At 49.6% G+C, this 15,851-nt stretch overlaps 4 protein-coding genes across 4 annotated transcripts; 2 read left to right on the top strand and 2 right to left on the bottom strand.

Annotated features, from left to right (window-relative positions):
• Positions 1–1,435: 1,435 nt before the first annotated feature.
• On the bottom strand, positions 1,436–2,121 carry TREMEDRAFT_63245 (uncharacterized protein; the record flags this gene model as incomplete). The annotated part of the gene is made up of 3 exons (XM_007005418.1): positions 1,436–1,741; positions 1,786–1,899; positions 2,074–2,121. The coding sequence occupies 3 exons, from the start codon at positions 2,119–2,121 to the stop codon at positions 1,436–1,438; spliced, it is 468 nt and encodes a 155-aa protein (XP_007005480.1).
• A 1,398-nt stretch (positions 2,122–3,519) lies between these two features.
• TREMEDRAFT_63244 (uncharacterized protein) lies at positions 3,520–5,034 on the top strand (the record flags this gene model as incomplete). The annotated part of the gene is made up of 2 exons (XM_007005417.1): positions 3,520–3,945; positions 4,660–5,034. 2 exons carry the CDS (start codon positions 3,520–3,522, stop codon positions 5,032–5,034), a joined length of 801 nt encoding a protein of 266 aa, XP_007005479.1.
• Positions 5,035–8,896: 3,862 nt separating this feature from the next.
• On the bottom strand, positions 8,897–11,228 carry TREMEDRAFT_63242 (uncharacterized protein; the record flags this gene model as incomplete). Its single annotated transcript, XM_007005416.1, has 4 exons — positions 8,897–10,241; positions 10,285–10,636; positions 10,683–11,117; positions 11,168–11,228. The coding sequence occupies 4 exons, from the start codon at positions 11,226–11,228 to the stop codon at positions 8,897–8,899; spliced, it is 2,193 nt and encodes a 730-aa protein (XP_007005478.1).
• Positions 11,229–11,619: 391 nt separating this feature from the next.
• On the top strand, positions 11,620–13,425 carry TREMEDRAFT_63241 (uncharacterized protein; the record flags this gene model as incomplete). Its single annotated transcript, XM_007005415.1, has 3 exons — positions 11,620–11,787; positions 11,914–12,616; positions 12,860–13,425. The coding sequence occupies 3 exons, from the start codon at positions 11,620–11,622 to the stop codon at positions 13,423–13,425; spliced, it is 1,437 nt and encodes a 478-aa protein (XP_007005477.1).
• Positions 13,426–15,851: the final 2,426 nt, after the last annotated feature.

The following is a 15,851-nucleotide window of genomic DNA, read 5'->3' as shown; positions in this document are numbered from 1 at the left end:
GTTCGACGGATTAGGACAGAGGAAAGCGGGAGTTGGAGGCAGTGCTGCAGTAGGTAGGGACGGGTTTTCCCTTTTCGAGATTTCCCCACTGGGTTTGCTCAAAAGCGGTTTTTCACCTGTCCGAGTATGTACATAGACGCTTGCAGTAGGAACTGAGAGGAGGACACGGATACCCGTAGACAGTATATAGTACAATCAGCAAAGTACCAACTTTGCTGATTCTTCAATATCATTCTTTGGCTACATCGATTGCAGAGGAGACACGATCCATTAGCACCAGAGCCCCTAGATTTCCACGAGACCTCCATCGAGTTCGACCCAACCTGCGACCTAGTCGTCGTGTTTCCAGTACCGTTACACTCACCTACAAAAAAAAAAAAAAAAAAGACACAGGGCTTCTTACGGCAAACCTCGACGAAGTTAGGGGAGTCTCATTGTCGGGTTCTGGAGTGAAAGGAGGCCCAACTACAAAGTGCGGCGCAAAGAGCAGAAGAGTGGAGGATGGTCATGGGGAGGGAGAGAATGGGGGTACTACGCTGCTAAGTTCTCTTGCCACGACAGAGGTGTAATCGCTCACGAGGACGTTCGCGGCTAAAGAAGGGGGCAACTGTCACGAACTACGTCGTGACACCTCGATTACTCCACCAACAATGACCCTCCTTTGGCCATCAAAACCCCATCACGCCTTAACCTCTTTACTCTACACGTAACTCAGGACTTCTGACACCAAGTACGGCGAAGTTAGGCGGAGTTAGGCTAAGTAGGAACAATGGGAGCAGAAGTACGGCGAAGTTAGACGGGGTTAGGCTAAGTAGGGACAATGGGAGCAGAAGTGCGGCGATGTTAGGCGGAGTTAGTCGAAGGAGGAAGAGGATGGCCGAGGGCTCGGGGAAGTTGGACGAAGTGCGTTGAAGTACGTCAAAGCGCGAGAGGGTTGGATGAACGTCTAGGAGGAGTAGATAATATTAGCTGAGAAGATCGCTGAAGTTCTTCAGCGATCCTTGATTGTTGTCAGTAGTGAAAGACAGATAGAGATAGCTATAAATCAAGATACATCGCCATCAGTAGAACAAAACCCTAGTTAGAGTAACTACGCCAAAGTACGCCGTAGTTACACCCCTTTCGACGTCTGCGCCCTCCTGGTTGGGTGAGACATCGACTCAGAGCGTGAAGTTAGCCGAGGTTCGTCGACCGTCGGTCTATTAAGAAGTAGTTGTTCGACGGCCGTGACATGTCCCTAGTCCCCCTAACTCTGCCTAACTTTGCGGCACTTTGCCAATCTTATGCTCCAGACCCCGGTATACCTTATTCTCCCGTTGTACTTTGCGGTAGTTGGTCTCAGGTGTCCTGAGTTACGTGTAGGGTGGAGAGGTTAAGACGTGATAGGGATTTTGATGGGCAAAGGAGGGTCATTGCTGGTGGAATAATTGAGGTGTCACAACGTAGTTCGTGACAAGAACCTTCCCTTTCCATACTTCTCAGAACCACTCTTCTTATCCCCTCCTACCCCATTTTTGACCGTCCGACCTTCATTTTCCCCATGCAACCAACGGACAAACTGCATTGTCCATGCTAGTTCTTGCCCTTCATCCTGAGCATAAAATTTACTCCAATCACCTTCATCAACTTGAATGTATTCCCTTGCTTTCTTCTTGAACTGAGACAATACATCGTCACAAACCACGTCGTAACATCCCTGACAACTACCATCACCAACCCTCCTTTCACCATCACCGAACCACTATCCATCACCAACCACCACCCAAACCACTACCCATCACCAACCACCACCCAAACCACTACCCATCGCCAACCACCACCCAAACCACTGAGACTGACTACGGCAAAGTTACGAGAACCGAGAGGGTATTTGTCACGATAACCCCGCCTAGCGGAGAACTACGGCCAGGTTAGGAGAAGGGAACCGAGGGAGAGCAGAGCAGGGGAAGTGTCACAAACTACGTCGTGACACCTCGATTATTCCACCAACAATGACCCTCCTTTAACCATCAAAACCCCCATCACGCCTTAACCTCTTTACTCTACACGTAACTCAGGATATCTGAGACCAACTACGGCGAAGTACCACGGGAGAATAAGATATACGGGGGTCTGGAGCATAGGGACAACGAAGTACGGCGAAGTTAGACGGAGTTAGGCTAGGTAGGGACAAAGGGAGCAGAAGTACGGCGAAGTTAGACGGAGTTAGGCTAGGTAGGGACAATGGGAGCAGAAGTACGGCGAAGTTAGACGGAGTTAGGCTAGGTAGGGACAATGGGAGCAGAAGTGCGGTGATGTTAGGCGGAGTTAGTCGAAGGAGGAAGAGGATGGCCTGGGACTCGGGGAAGTTGGACGAAGTGCGTTGAAGTACGTCAAAGCGCGAGAGGGTTGGATGAACGTCTAGGAGGAATAGATAATATTAGCTGAGAAGATCGCTGAAGTTCTTCAGCGATCCTTGATTGTTGTCAGTAGTGAAAGACAGATAGAGATAGCTATATACAAATCGAGATACATCGCCATCAACAGAACAAAACCCCAGTTAGAGTAACTACGGCGAAGTACGCCGTAGTTACACTCCTTTCAACGTCTGCGCCCTCCTGGTTGGGTGAGACATCAACTTAGAAGCGTCAAGTTAGCCGAGGTTCGTCGACTGTCGGTCTGTTAGAAAGTAGTTGTTCGACGGCCGTGACAGTTGGTAAGTTGTTGGATCGTCTGTTTACTTGCTGTTTCTTCCCATGCAGATTCAAAGGGTCCCCAATTGTCACGAACTACGTCGTAACATCCCTGACAACCACCATCACCAACCCTCCTTTCACCATCACCGACCTTCCTTTCACCACTACCAACCTCCACTCGAACCACTGAAACCAACTACGGCTAAGTTACGAGAACCAAGAGGGGATTTGTCACGATAACCCCGCCTAGCGGGGAACTACGGCGAAGTTAGGGGAAGGGAACCGAGGGAGAGCAGAACAGGGGAAGTTAGGCGAAGTTAGTCAAAGTGAGCGGAGTAGGATATCGGGGATATGGCGAGGTACGGCAAAGTTGAACGAAGAGGACTGAGCGTGAGGCAGTGCAGGAGTTGAGGGACATTCTACGAGAAGAGAGGAGTAGTATAGATAGTTTACAGATCGCTGAACTTCTTCAGCGATCCTTGATTGTTGTCAGTAGCGAGAGATATATTCAGTAGCTACAACCTTCGAGTTAAGGAGAGCTACCACCGAGCAGTTCAACGTACTACGGCGAAGTTAGCCGTAGTTCATCGACGATCATCTTATCATTCACCACTCGACGTATTACTACGGCGAAGTTAGCCGTAGTTCCTCGACGAGTACCCTGTCTTAGTGAGACATCGACGCCCCACTACGACGTAGTTAGCCGAGGTTTGTCGACCGTCGGTCAGTAGAGAAGAAGAAACGACGATTGTGACAGTATCAAGGATCGCTGAAACCGACGACCCGTGCAAACCTCGGAGAAGTTCGAGATTGTATGCAGCCAGAGAGGAGAGTTACAAGAAGTATGAGTAGACCAGGAGAAACAGTAGAGGAGACGGAGAGGAGGATGTTGGAGGAATTAAGACAAAGCTTGGGACCATTGCCTGGTGCAATTGATACCCCCGAAGGATCAACTCAAGGCGATGATTTCTATCCACCCCTGCCTTTTGAACCACCTCCCCAACAAACCGGACTACCAGAACCACCAGCGGTGAGGACAGGTTCCGAAGATTCGGGACAGACCCCACGACCAAGGGAAGGGAACACAGGAGGTAGGCTAAGTTCGGCCGGGAGCGAAGTAGTAGGAGGAACTGAGGAGGAGGTCACAACACAGAAGATGATGCTGGCAATAATGAACATGATGATGGAGATGAATAAGGATATGATAGCAGAGAGGAAGCGTCGAGAGGGGCAGGAGAAGAAGAAGGAACAGGAGACGGTTGGGGGAATAGTCGAGGGGATCTCGGAGGGGGTACGGCTCGCCATTGGAAGGCAAGCTTCGGCGACCCCAGGAGTTGCTGAGATGAGTGGAGGGATAAAGCTTCCCCTCCCAGACCTGTGGAGGGGCGAGAGGTCAAAGCTCACAGCATTCATCTCAGAATGTGAAGTCCATTTCGAAATCAACGCCCGGAAGTTCCCCACCGACCGAGTAAAAATCTTTTTCATGATCTCCCATCTACGTGAAACTCCTCTTCTTGCTGTCCAACCGGACTTACCTAAGGACGATCCCCCCGAACACCTTCTAGACTATAAGAAGTTCATCCAATATCTCAAAACCAATTTTGGAGATCCTGACGAAGAAGGAACCGCCGCAAGGGGAATAAACGAGCTTCGGCAGAATGGGTCGGCTTCGGCGTACTTTGCCGCCTTTCAGCGATATGTAGCGGTGTTAGGATGGAGCGATGATGGAAACCTCGTGGACCGAGCGAAGAACGGACTGAAAAGCCATTTGCTGGATGAAATCGCCCGCCATGGAAAAGTTTTCAAGACCGTCCGAGAATTAATCGAGTTCGTGGTCCCCATGGACAATCGCTTGCATCAACGAAAGGTGGAGAAGGAGAATGAGAAGAAGAGGAAGGAAGTGAAGGAACAGGGGGAGAGGAGAGAGGAAGTAAATCGAGGAGGGGAACGGGGGAGCCAGGAGAAATGGCAATCTACGGCGAAGATAGAGGGCGTGCAGCCTAAGGGCACGAACGGGGGAAGGGCGATACCAACGGATGTAGACGAACTAAATCGTCGTTGGCCGAGACCCAGTGCTGATGAGGTTTTAAAGCGTCGAGAGGAAGGGAAGTGTACTGGATGTGGAGAGAGAGGGCATTATAACCAGGATTGTCCTGTAATAGCGGCGAAGGTCAAAGCAGGGATCATCCCCTTGCGATCTTTTGGACAAAATGCTGGAGGAGAAGGGAGATTTAGCACGGGGGGGAACGCCGTCCCTCTTGGGGACAGGAAGAAGATCAATGCTGTCGGAAGGGAGGAAGCATGTGTTGAAGAGCGGGGGATGGACGAGGAGGAAAAAGATGGGGACCCGTCGCGGTAGGCGAGACTTGGCGGGTCCGCACTCATATTCTCTCGGCCACTATCCCTACCCCCAGTAAAAGGAAAGAGCTGATGAGACCAGGTAAATGTGTATATAAATCCGTAAACACCACTCCGAAATGTATAAACGACTGTCATACCCTAATCCCTTCCACCTGTAACAACCAACCCAAATCTAATGTGTATGTCGACGGAGTTGAACTAACGGCCTTGTGGGACACTGGAGCGACCTGTTCGTATATAAGTCCCAAGGCGGCCAGGAAGATTAGGAAGGAGAAGAGGAAATACCCCGTGAGTGTACCAGTTCACATGTTTGATGGCTCGGTTAGTGTGGCTGGACCCATTACGGAGTTTGTCGAAGTGAGTCTGGGTGTCGAGAAGTTAGGCCAGGTTCGGCCAATTAAGCTGGATGTTACCACCCTTTGCGACGCGGATGTCGTGATAGGATGGGAATGGATGAGAGAAGAAGGGGTAATCCTGAATGGGGGAGCGAATATGATATCCTTCCCTATTCCCCAGACGAACAATAAGGAAAGCGCAGTGTCCTTTCCCCTACCCTTGCCGAGTGAAAGGGAAGAGTTATCCTCTCCCTTTCCACAGACGAAAGATGTTGCGGTCCTGGCAGCCATAGGGCTCAGGACCCGAACCGACGAGACAGACCTCCGAGGCGAAGATGAGCTTGAAGAGCTGAGCCCGGAGGAACAAGACGAGTTGTTCCAGGTAGTTCCTGAGCAATACCACCAGTACATTGACGTGTTTAATCCGAAGAAGGGAGGAGAGACCCTTCCCCCTCCGAGGTCCTACGATTTGAAGTTTGAGCTTAAGGAGGGGGCGAACCTGAAGGTCGCCTCCCTCTATGCTCAAGGAGAAGATCAGAGACGCGCGCTGAGAGACATACTAGATCGCGAAATCGCCGCTGGCCGAATTCGAGCAAGTAACTCGCCGTACGGCTCACCGATGTTTATGATACCGAAGAAAGCCGAGGGACAATGGCGAATGGTCATCGACTACAGAAAACTGAACGAAGCGACCATACCAGATGCCTACCCTCTCCCATTAATAGGCCAGATTACCGAAGAACTTGGAAAAGCAAGGTACTTCAGCAAACTAGACCTAATTGGGGCGTACCAATTGTTGAGGGTGACAGAAGGACATGAACACCTGACGGCGTTCAGGACACAGTATGGTATGTTCGAATCTCTTGTCGTTCGTGATGGGCTGCGAAACGCCCCTGCTGTCTTCCAACACTTCCTGAACGAGGTGTTTAGAGAACTGCTAGGGAATGGAGTCGTGGTCTACATTGACGATATCCTCATTTATGGGAATACATTGGAGGAATTACGAGGAACTACGGCGAAGGTCTTTGAGGTGCTACGGAAGGCGAACTTGTACGTGAAAGCTAGTAAGTGCGAGTTCGAAAGAGATTCGGTGGTATTCCTGGGTTTTGTGGTTTCCTCTCGAGGTGTATCGGTTAATCCAGAGTACATTGACGCCATCACATCCTTCCCACGTCCAAAGAATCTACGAGAGTCGAGGGGTTTCATTGGAGTCGTGAGCTATTACAGGCGTTTTGTTCCCAACTTCTCGAAGATTGCTAGACCTATCAATGATTTGACGAGGAAGGAGGTACCGTTTGTGTGGGGAGCAGAACAGGAGTCAGCCTTTAAAGAATTGAAGGCTAGGATGTGTACTGCGCCGGTGTTAGCTCACTTTGACCCCACATTGAAGACCATATTACAGACAGATGCCTCGTTCTTCGGCTGGGGTTTCATAATTTCGCAGATTAATACAGCTGGGCAAGAGCACCCAGTCGCCATCGAGTCAGGCGCGTTCAATACGGCCCAACTAAATTACACGGTAGGAGAAAAGGAGTTCCTCGCCGTAGTTGAGGGTTTCAGAAGAAGAAGACACTTACTACTGCAGGTAGAAACCACGGTCCTTACCGACCATTTAAATCTCACTTACTGGATGGAACCGAAGCAACTCAGCCCACGTCAAGGTAGGTGGGTAGAAGAGTTAGCTAACTTCAGATTTAAAATGGTTTATCGACCAGGGACTCAAGCAAGCCTTCCAGACGGGTTGTCTAGACGGGCGGATTATCACTCGGGAAAAGGAAGTACCATGATACAAGAGAGTAACCTTATTCAAGGTCTGCCGAAGTTCGACGAAGTTGACGCCACCACGTCGGAGTTGCGCCACCTCCTTCGAGCCTTGCAAGGGACAAGGGAAATGAAGGAAAAGGATCTTGTTGACCCTATGGATCTGATGCTTGGAGTACAGGAGGACGAAGACGTAGAGGAGGTTAGAGAGGAGTTATTAGGAGTTATCTGCGCTGAGTGTTCTCATCCGACGTGGCACGATGATGTACAGGAACCAGGATCAATCACCGAACTACGCCGTAGTTCGCGATCTCCTCTAATACTTCGTGGGGGGTGGACCCGGAGAGGTTTCCTCACATTCGACGATCGCACTTATGTGCCGAACTACGCCGACGCTCGACTAAAGATCATGAAGATGCGACATGACTCGGCTTTGGCTGGTCACCCAGGTTCGGCGAAGACCCTTGAACTAATCCTAAGGGATTATGTTTGGGTTGGAGTAAGGAAGGATGTAGAAGACTATGTCGCTGGTTGTGCGGTATGTCAGAGAGCTAAGACTAACAGACAGAAGCCTCATGGAGAACTTAAACCCCTACAAGTAGCGACAAAACCTTGGTCAAGTATCTCGATGGATTTCATCGAAGAGCTCCCAAATTCCCATGGATATAACTCTATCTTAGTGGTCGTGGATCGACTGACAAAATGGGCCATGTTTATCCCAACCACGACGAAGTTAACCGCAGCTGGACTATCGGAGCTGATAATGGACTATGTGGTGGCTCAGCATGGGTTACCAGAGAGTATAGTATCAGACAGAGGATCGAAGTTTACTTCGAAGTTTTGGAAGAACTTGACCGATAGTCTCGGGATAAGACTACATCTTTCTACCGCGTATCATCCACAGACTGATGGACAGACCGAACGAACGAACCAGTCCCTGGAATTATACCTTCGAATCTTCACTTCCTACCAGCAGAACGACTGGTCGAAGCTACTTGCTCGAGCTAGCTTTGCTTATAACAACACCCATCATTCCGCGATAAACAAGACCCCATTCTATGCGAACTATGGGTACCACCCTCGATGGGCTGAAGAGATTAAGGCTAGTGAAGTCGAGGTACCTGCTGCTACAATAGCAGTAAAAGACCTAACTGAAATACATAAAGAATGTATTGAGGGGATTGAGAGAGCTAATGAGAAGTACGCCGAAGGATACAATAGGAAACACCGAACTACGCCGAACTTCGTGGAAGGTGACCTAGTGATGCTGTCATTAGAAAATATCAAGACTAAGAGACCAATGAAGAAGTTGGACGTTAAGCAAAGTGGGCCGTACAAGGTAGTACGGCAAGTAGGTTCTCATGCTTGTAAACTGGAATTACCAGGAACGATGGCAGGTATCCATGATGTATTCCATGTTTCTTTACTCCGTCCCTATCACCCTCCGGTATTTCCTGGTCAGCAAGCTGAACCACCTGGCCCAGTAGAGGTAGATAACGTAGGAGAATCGTGGGAAGTAAAGGATATTGTGGACTCAAGAGTAAATAAGAGGTCAGGGAAGTTAGAATATCTAGTGGAATGGTTAGGTTACGAAGGCTCGGATGACGCAGTATCATGGGAACCAGTAGAAAATGTGGACGGAGCTAATGACATATTGGCGAAGTTCCACGAACTTCACCCGGATAAGCCGACGAAAGGACGAGTGGTGAGATCACGAACGAGGAAGTAATTCATACAACTGGTACAACATTAGCTAAGTACAACTCACTGCTGCGAACTTCCTCCCTGTTCTTCGTTTCCCGGTGCAGGACCACTCCCAGAACTACTCTCAGTAACCTTCGGTCCCACCGCCCGTCGGAGGGCCCGAGTCTCCTTCCATGCTGTATTAAAGGCGAGAATGTGAGCGGAGTGGAGAGCAGGATCACGAGCGACACTCAGACTAGGTGATTTCCACAACTGACGAAGTGTTCTAAGACAGTCTGCGGGAAGAGTTAGGATATCGAGGAAAGCACCATCCTGAGAACTGAGTCGAGCTGGTTGAGATGGTCTTAACCAGTCCAGTGTAGGGGGGAGCATATACTCAGTGGGGTTCAGGAGGTAAGGAGAGTCGAAGAGATTGCGGTAGAAGTCGCTCATGTCCGTTGTGAGCTCTCGGGAGACTCTAGCTAACTCAGTTCGCCCTAATGGCCCTATGTCGGAGGAGTTCACAAGAGTTGCCATTGTCCGAGAGAGAGTATTCATCGCAGAGACCAGCTTCACACAATATTCGACAAGCTTCGCCGTATCTCGTCTATTGGCTTGTAATTGCGTGGTTAAGCCAATAATGACGGAACGGAAGGTGGCTAATTGTTTGTCCTCCTCTGGTATCCGAGGATCGAGAGCGATAGTGGGGTGGTCGAGGGAAGGAAGGATTTCCCCCGGTAGCTGAGTACTTTCGTCTTCCACCACAGCCGGTTCGAACTGGACAGCTTTCTTATTCTTGCCTTTCCCTTTCGAAGATTTCGGAGGAGTTTTCACAGGAGGGGCAGGAGTTGAGAGCCCAGAAGCAGGAGGGACAGATGGTTGACGGCTTCGGGTCCCGAGGGCAGGAGGGAGACTTGAAGAGAAGTCCTCTTGAGTTGAGACAGGAGTAGGACGGCTCCTGCTGGGACGAGACGGAACGGCAGAAGGAGTAGCCGGGAGACGAGATGGGCCAGCCACAGGAGTGGAAGGCCGAAGAGCGGCGGAAGAAGCACGACGAGGAGTGCGACGGGATGGACCAGCCGAAGGAGTGGCAGGGAGACGTGACGGTCCGGCCACGGGAGAGTTGGGCAGGCGACGGGCGGCGGGTGACGGCGAGGTGGGGCCAGGAGAGGAGAAGTTCGCCGAAGGAGAGCGCGAAGGATATTCCCCGTCTTGGGCTGTGGGGAGACGGCGGCGAACAGCGGCGGACGGAGTGTAGGGGGGACCGAGGGGAGCAGAAGGTCTTGGAGGAATGTCCCGAGCGGTGTTGGGGGGGCAGAACGAGCAGGGACCAGAAGTGCAAGAAGCACAACGGGACCCGCGATTATGAGGTTTGACCGGTCGTAGACACGGCCACTTCGCTCTCCCATACGTGATAATTTCACGGCTACTGATCAGCAGACGTATAAACTTCTAGGGAAGGAACTTACCGGCATCTATCACACGACTCTTCGATACTAGCGACCTCCCATCGCTCCCTTTCATCGATGAACAACTTCCATAGCCTATCCTGCTCCCGCAACGACGCCTTGCGGGCACTCCCTGGCTCGTGGGAAGGGGAGGGAAACAATTCAGCCTGTCCTGTAGAGGACCGAGGGGTCTCTTTGACCCGTTTCGCCGAAGGAGGGGTAACTTCGTCGTGGGCGGAAGGGGAGCGGCGACGTTTCTCGGCTTTAATTTCAGCCAGAGCATCCATCTTCTCCTGATACGCAACCCGTTTCTTCCCGAAAGAAGTCTGGAGCCGTACGCGGAATTCGGGAGAACCTTCATTATCACGAACAGCTACATGTCAGCACTTACGAACAGGGTATATGACAAGAGGACATACGGCTTAACTTTTCCAACTCTGACACCCACGTTTCTCTATCCTCAAACAGCGCTGGATCACCGAGATCAACACTGAGGATTTCCTCATCTTCATCGACCTCACCCATCTCATCATCCTCATCTGCACCACCCTTCCCGCCATCATCAACCAACACACCCGTCTCTTCACCACGACGAGCACCATCCATCTCCTCATCGTCATCATCATCGATTTCTACCACAGTGGCAGTACGGCCTGACGGGTGCGGAAGGCCAACAGGAGCAGGTCTGACCTCCTGTTGGCCAGAGGAGAGAGGGGTCGTAACCGCAACAGGGGACGCGGTGGCAGAAGGAACTGCAGCAGAGGCTGCAGCAGCAGAAGGCGAGCCATCGGTGATGGCTAGGGCTCCAAAGCCCATGGACGACACATGGCGGGGAGAGTTCCCCTGCTGAGCGACTAGAACAATCAGCGACAGAGTAGCTTATAGACAGTACGAAGAGACTTACGAACAGCGGCAAAGCGATCTGCGAAAAATTTATGGGCGTTGAGCTCCGGACGAGAAGACATTTTGTTGAAATATATCAAATTGATATGTTTGGTATGGTAAAGGCTGAGAATCGATAGACGATGATAGTACGATTTAGGATTGGTACTGGGAAAGAAGAAGAAGTGGGCCGAAGTACTGAGTATTTAGTATGACTGATACGACTACTCGTCGTCAGGGCGCTGGTAACTTCGCATAACAAGTTGTCTCAGCGACAACAAACACCATGGCGACGATCAGAATTCCCACGCTACGTGTCTCACATTCATATAAGTTAGGGATACGCTGACGAACTTCGACGAGGTTTGTTGTACCCCAAATCCTCTGTCTCACTTACAATGTAACTACCACAGGGTAACAACAAGCAACCACGATGAACTTCGACGAAGTTTACTGTCCGATTAACAACAAACCATGTGTTACGGAGTAACAACGAATCGAGAGGACTCTATCGAGTTCGACGGATTAGGACAGAGAAGAGCGGGAGTTGGAGGCAGTGCTGCAGTAGGTAGGGACGGGTTTTCCCCTTTCGAGATTTCCCCACTGGGTTTGCTCAAAGCGGTTTTTCACCTGTCCGAGTATGTACGTAGACGCTTGCAGCAGGAAGGAGACGAGGACAAGGATAGCCGTAGACAGTATATAGTACAATCAGCAAAGTACCAACTTTGCTGATTCTTCAATATCATTCTTTGGCTACATCGATTGCAGAGGAGACACGATCCATTAGCACCAGAGCCCCTAGATTTCCACGAGACATCCATCGAGTTCGACCCAACCTGCGACCTAGTTGTCGTGTTTCCAGTACCGTTACAAGTTGAAGAATCAGCCTTACGCACCTTGGGTCGAATCGGAGAGTACTGTATGCTCACCAGAGGAAAAGCGCGGAAAATGATACCAGAAAAAGAGGAGTTGGAACAAGGGCTGGTCCCAGAGGAAGAAATACCAACAAGTTCTTCGAGAAGTACCATTTCACATGATCTCACTTCTACCACCACTACCCCAGATCCGCTAAATGAATTATCGCAGCAGTTGTCACAATTGTTAGCCATTATGACGATGCAACAAAAGGAACAAAATGCATTAAGGGAAGAACTGGCTACGATGAAAGCTGACCGACAGAACCAACAGATACTCACATCGAAAGGGGCAAGTTTGATCGAAGTCGAAGAAAACAAGCCGTGTTTGGAGCCAAAACTTACCAACAACGAACGAACAGGAAGAACCAGGTGTGCGGATCCACCTACCTTCAGTGGAGAACGAGGAGAATTGGACAACTTCCTTGCAGCATGTCACATGAACTTCGAATTCAAAGGGGCAGAGTACGCCACCGATCGCAGAAAGATCCTGTTCATGTACGGGTATCTTCGAGGCACCCCTCAAATGCTTATAACCCCGGCCATAACCAATCCAAGTATATGGAATTCGACCGAATGGCTAGAGAGCTACGACAAATTCATCCAGCATTTACGAACTCAATTTGGAGACAGTAACATGGCAGGTACGGCTATGAGGAAATTGCAGGAGTTAAGACAGACGGATACGGCCGCCGAGTATTTTGCCAACTTTGAACTTTGGTCCACACACCTTGGAAAGGTACCCGATGCCATGAAAATCGCCTCAGCCATACAGGGCCTGAAGGAAGAGCTACTGAAAGTGGTAGTGGTAAATAACACCGATCCTCGAACCAAATCGGACTGGATCTATTTCAAACAACATGTGATAGGGACTGAGGAGAACCAACGGATGGCTGAAACGATGATTGCGGCGAATCGATGGGCTGCTAGACGCAAAAATGAGACGACCTGGCTTCCCCCTCGATCGAATTCGATGCGATTGGATACTAGTTCGCCCAACCCGGTAGAACACCACTCACAATCGACTGGTAGAGGACCCTTGCCCGGTGGAAAACCAGGGATGATGAATTATGGTCTACCAAATGACCCTCCGGTCACTTGGACAGAGGACGGAGGACGTCTCAGCGAGAACGAAATGACTTGGAGGAGGGAGAACCGACGTTGTCTCAAATGTAGAAGTCCAGAACATTACGCCAACAACTGTCCAAATGGAGGAAATACGAGAAACAACATTAGGGGATCCCCAAACCCGCATAGCTCACCAATTCCTAGTGGATCGAACTCGATCCCAACCGGATCCAAAGGGCCATTAGTTCGAGGAATGGCGGTGACCTTTGGAGAAGAGGGAAACGAATACCTGGCCTAAGTGATGCGACCACTTGCGGCCAGGATCTAACAGAATCGCACAAAATCCAACTACCAATAGATCTTAGTAATGACTCGGCTATAATATACATAAAAATACAGACAGAAGAAGATACCCTACGATTTGGAATGTTAATTGATACCGGAGCTACCGGAAGATACGTACAGCCGGCCTGTCCATTATACCATTTATTCCCCAAAAAACAGTATAGGGAACCACGGAAAATTAGGTTCCTCGATGGAACAACCGCGACGTTAGTGACCGAGTATGTAGAAGCTGAATTGGATTTAGGAGAAGGACTCAAGATTGCGACTCGATTGGATGTGATGGCATACGAAGGCCCCGAGGTACTGGTGGGATTGGATTTCTTGAAACAGTTTAGGGCAAGGATCGATTGTGGAAAGGGATTGATCGAGTTCGACGGGATCGGACAAGATAACGGTTGGAAGTATCCGAGGTTGGAGGAAGGATTGGTAAGAGGAACAGCATTGGAAAAAGGAGAAGATGAGATGAGCGAAGAAGAGTTACGACAGGTCATACCGACACAATGGCACCAATACCTGGAGCTATTCAAAGTGGAACGAGCCAGGAAACTACCACCAAGAAGAGAATGTGATCACGAGATCGAATTGACCCCCGGAGCAGAACTAAAACCAGGACCAATCTACCAACTGGATGAACATGGGGATGCATTCCTAAAGCAGTGGATCAACGATGGTCTGGCCAGCGGCCATCTACGAAGAAGTAAATCACCTTATGGGTCTCCTGTATTCCTGGTTCCAAAAAAGGGAGTGATTCCCTATCGAGTGGTAACGGATTATCGTGCGCTTAACAAGGTAACCATTAAGGATTCATACCCAATGCCACTCATCTCGACACTACTCGATCGACTTCAATTAGGAAGGATCTTCACTAAGCTCGATTTGAAAGGGGCTTACCAGTTAGTCAGGATAAAGGAAGGAGATGAACATAAAGCTGCCTTACGAACAAGATATGGCAGTTTCGAGAGCACAGTCCTAAGGGATGGGTTGTGTAATGCACCAGCCACCTTTCAGAACTTTCTACAAGACATGTTTCACGATCTACTTGACGAAGGGGTAGTAGTTTATATCGACGACATCACGGTATACTCCGACACGATCGAAAACCATCAGATAATTGTCCAAAAGGTATTAGATCGACTGCTGGAAAATGATTTGGTGGTCAGTCCGAGGAAATGCGAATGGAGTTCAAATGAAGTGAAGTTCCTGGGGTACGTAATAGGACACGAACGGATCGAAATGGATCAAGAAAAGGTGAAAGCTATTCTAGAATGGGGAGAACCCATGACAGTCCGGGATACTCAAGTGTTCTTGGGCTTTGCGAATTTCTATCGAAGGTTTATCAAGGGGTTTTCGCATATTGTGGGACCTCTCACACGATTGACCAGGAAGGATCAAGCTTGGAACTGGACACAAGAATGCCAAAAGGCTTTTGACGATCTAAAGAAAACATTCACCACAGCACCAGTCCTTCGACATTTCGATAGGACCCGACCGACTTGGATCGAAACCGATGGATCCGACTGCGCGATAGGTGCGGTAGCGTCTCAAAGATTCCCCCACCCATCAATAAAAGGAACCACCGAACTGCACCCAGTTGCGTACTGGTCTCGAGCAATGACACCCTGTGAACTAAACTACACGGTGGGAGAGAAAGAATTATTAGCCATCGTGGATTGCTTGGTCGCCTGGAGGCCCTACTTGGCTAACAGTAGTGATGTTATAAAGGTCATTACCGATCACAAGAACCTAGAATACTTCCAAAGCAAACGACAACTAAATCGAAGGCAAATGAGGTGGTTGGAAATATTGGGAGACTTCAACATAGAGATCACTTACCGACCAGGTAGCAAAAATGGGGGAGCAGATGCTCTGACAAGACGAGGAGATTATCATCCGGGAAGAGGGAGTAGCAAGGACCCGGATCTAAACAAAGGCAACTGGCTACAATTGCTACCGACACACGAACAAGTTGAATCGAATTCAATGGACTCAGAACACAAAGGACCAAGACACATAGTAAGAGGAGCAATTCGAGAAGATTCATTATTCGGACTCATCAAAAACGGACTGAAAGACTCAGAAGACATAGCAAACATACGACAACTAGGACTACAGATGACACAGACACATAGCACACAGAGCACACAGAGCACACAGAGCACACAGAGCACACAGAACACACAGGACACACAGAAGACACAGGCTAGCAGCGAGACACCAATAGTATCATGGACACAGAGCGGATTACTCTTATACAAAAACAGAGTAGTCATACCAGAGGGACAGGCAAGGTTAGAAGTAAGAAAGCAAGACACGATTCGATACTAGTGGGTCATCCAGGAAGAGACAAAACTATCACCATGTCAAGAAAACTATTACTGG

The sequence above is a fragment of the Tremella mesenterica genome, assembly GCF_000271645.1.
Source record: "Tremella mesenterica DSM 1558 unplaced genomic scaffold TREMEscaffold_7, whole genome shotgun sequence".
NCBI lineage: Eukaryota > Fungi > Basidiomycota > Tremellomycetes > Tremellales > Tremellaceae > Tremella > Tremella mesenterica.
The sequence above is the reverse complement of the archived record's forward strand: the minus strand, read 5'-3'. Positions and strand labels throughout refer to the sequence as shown.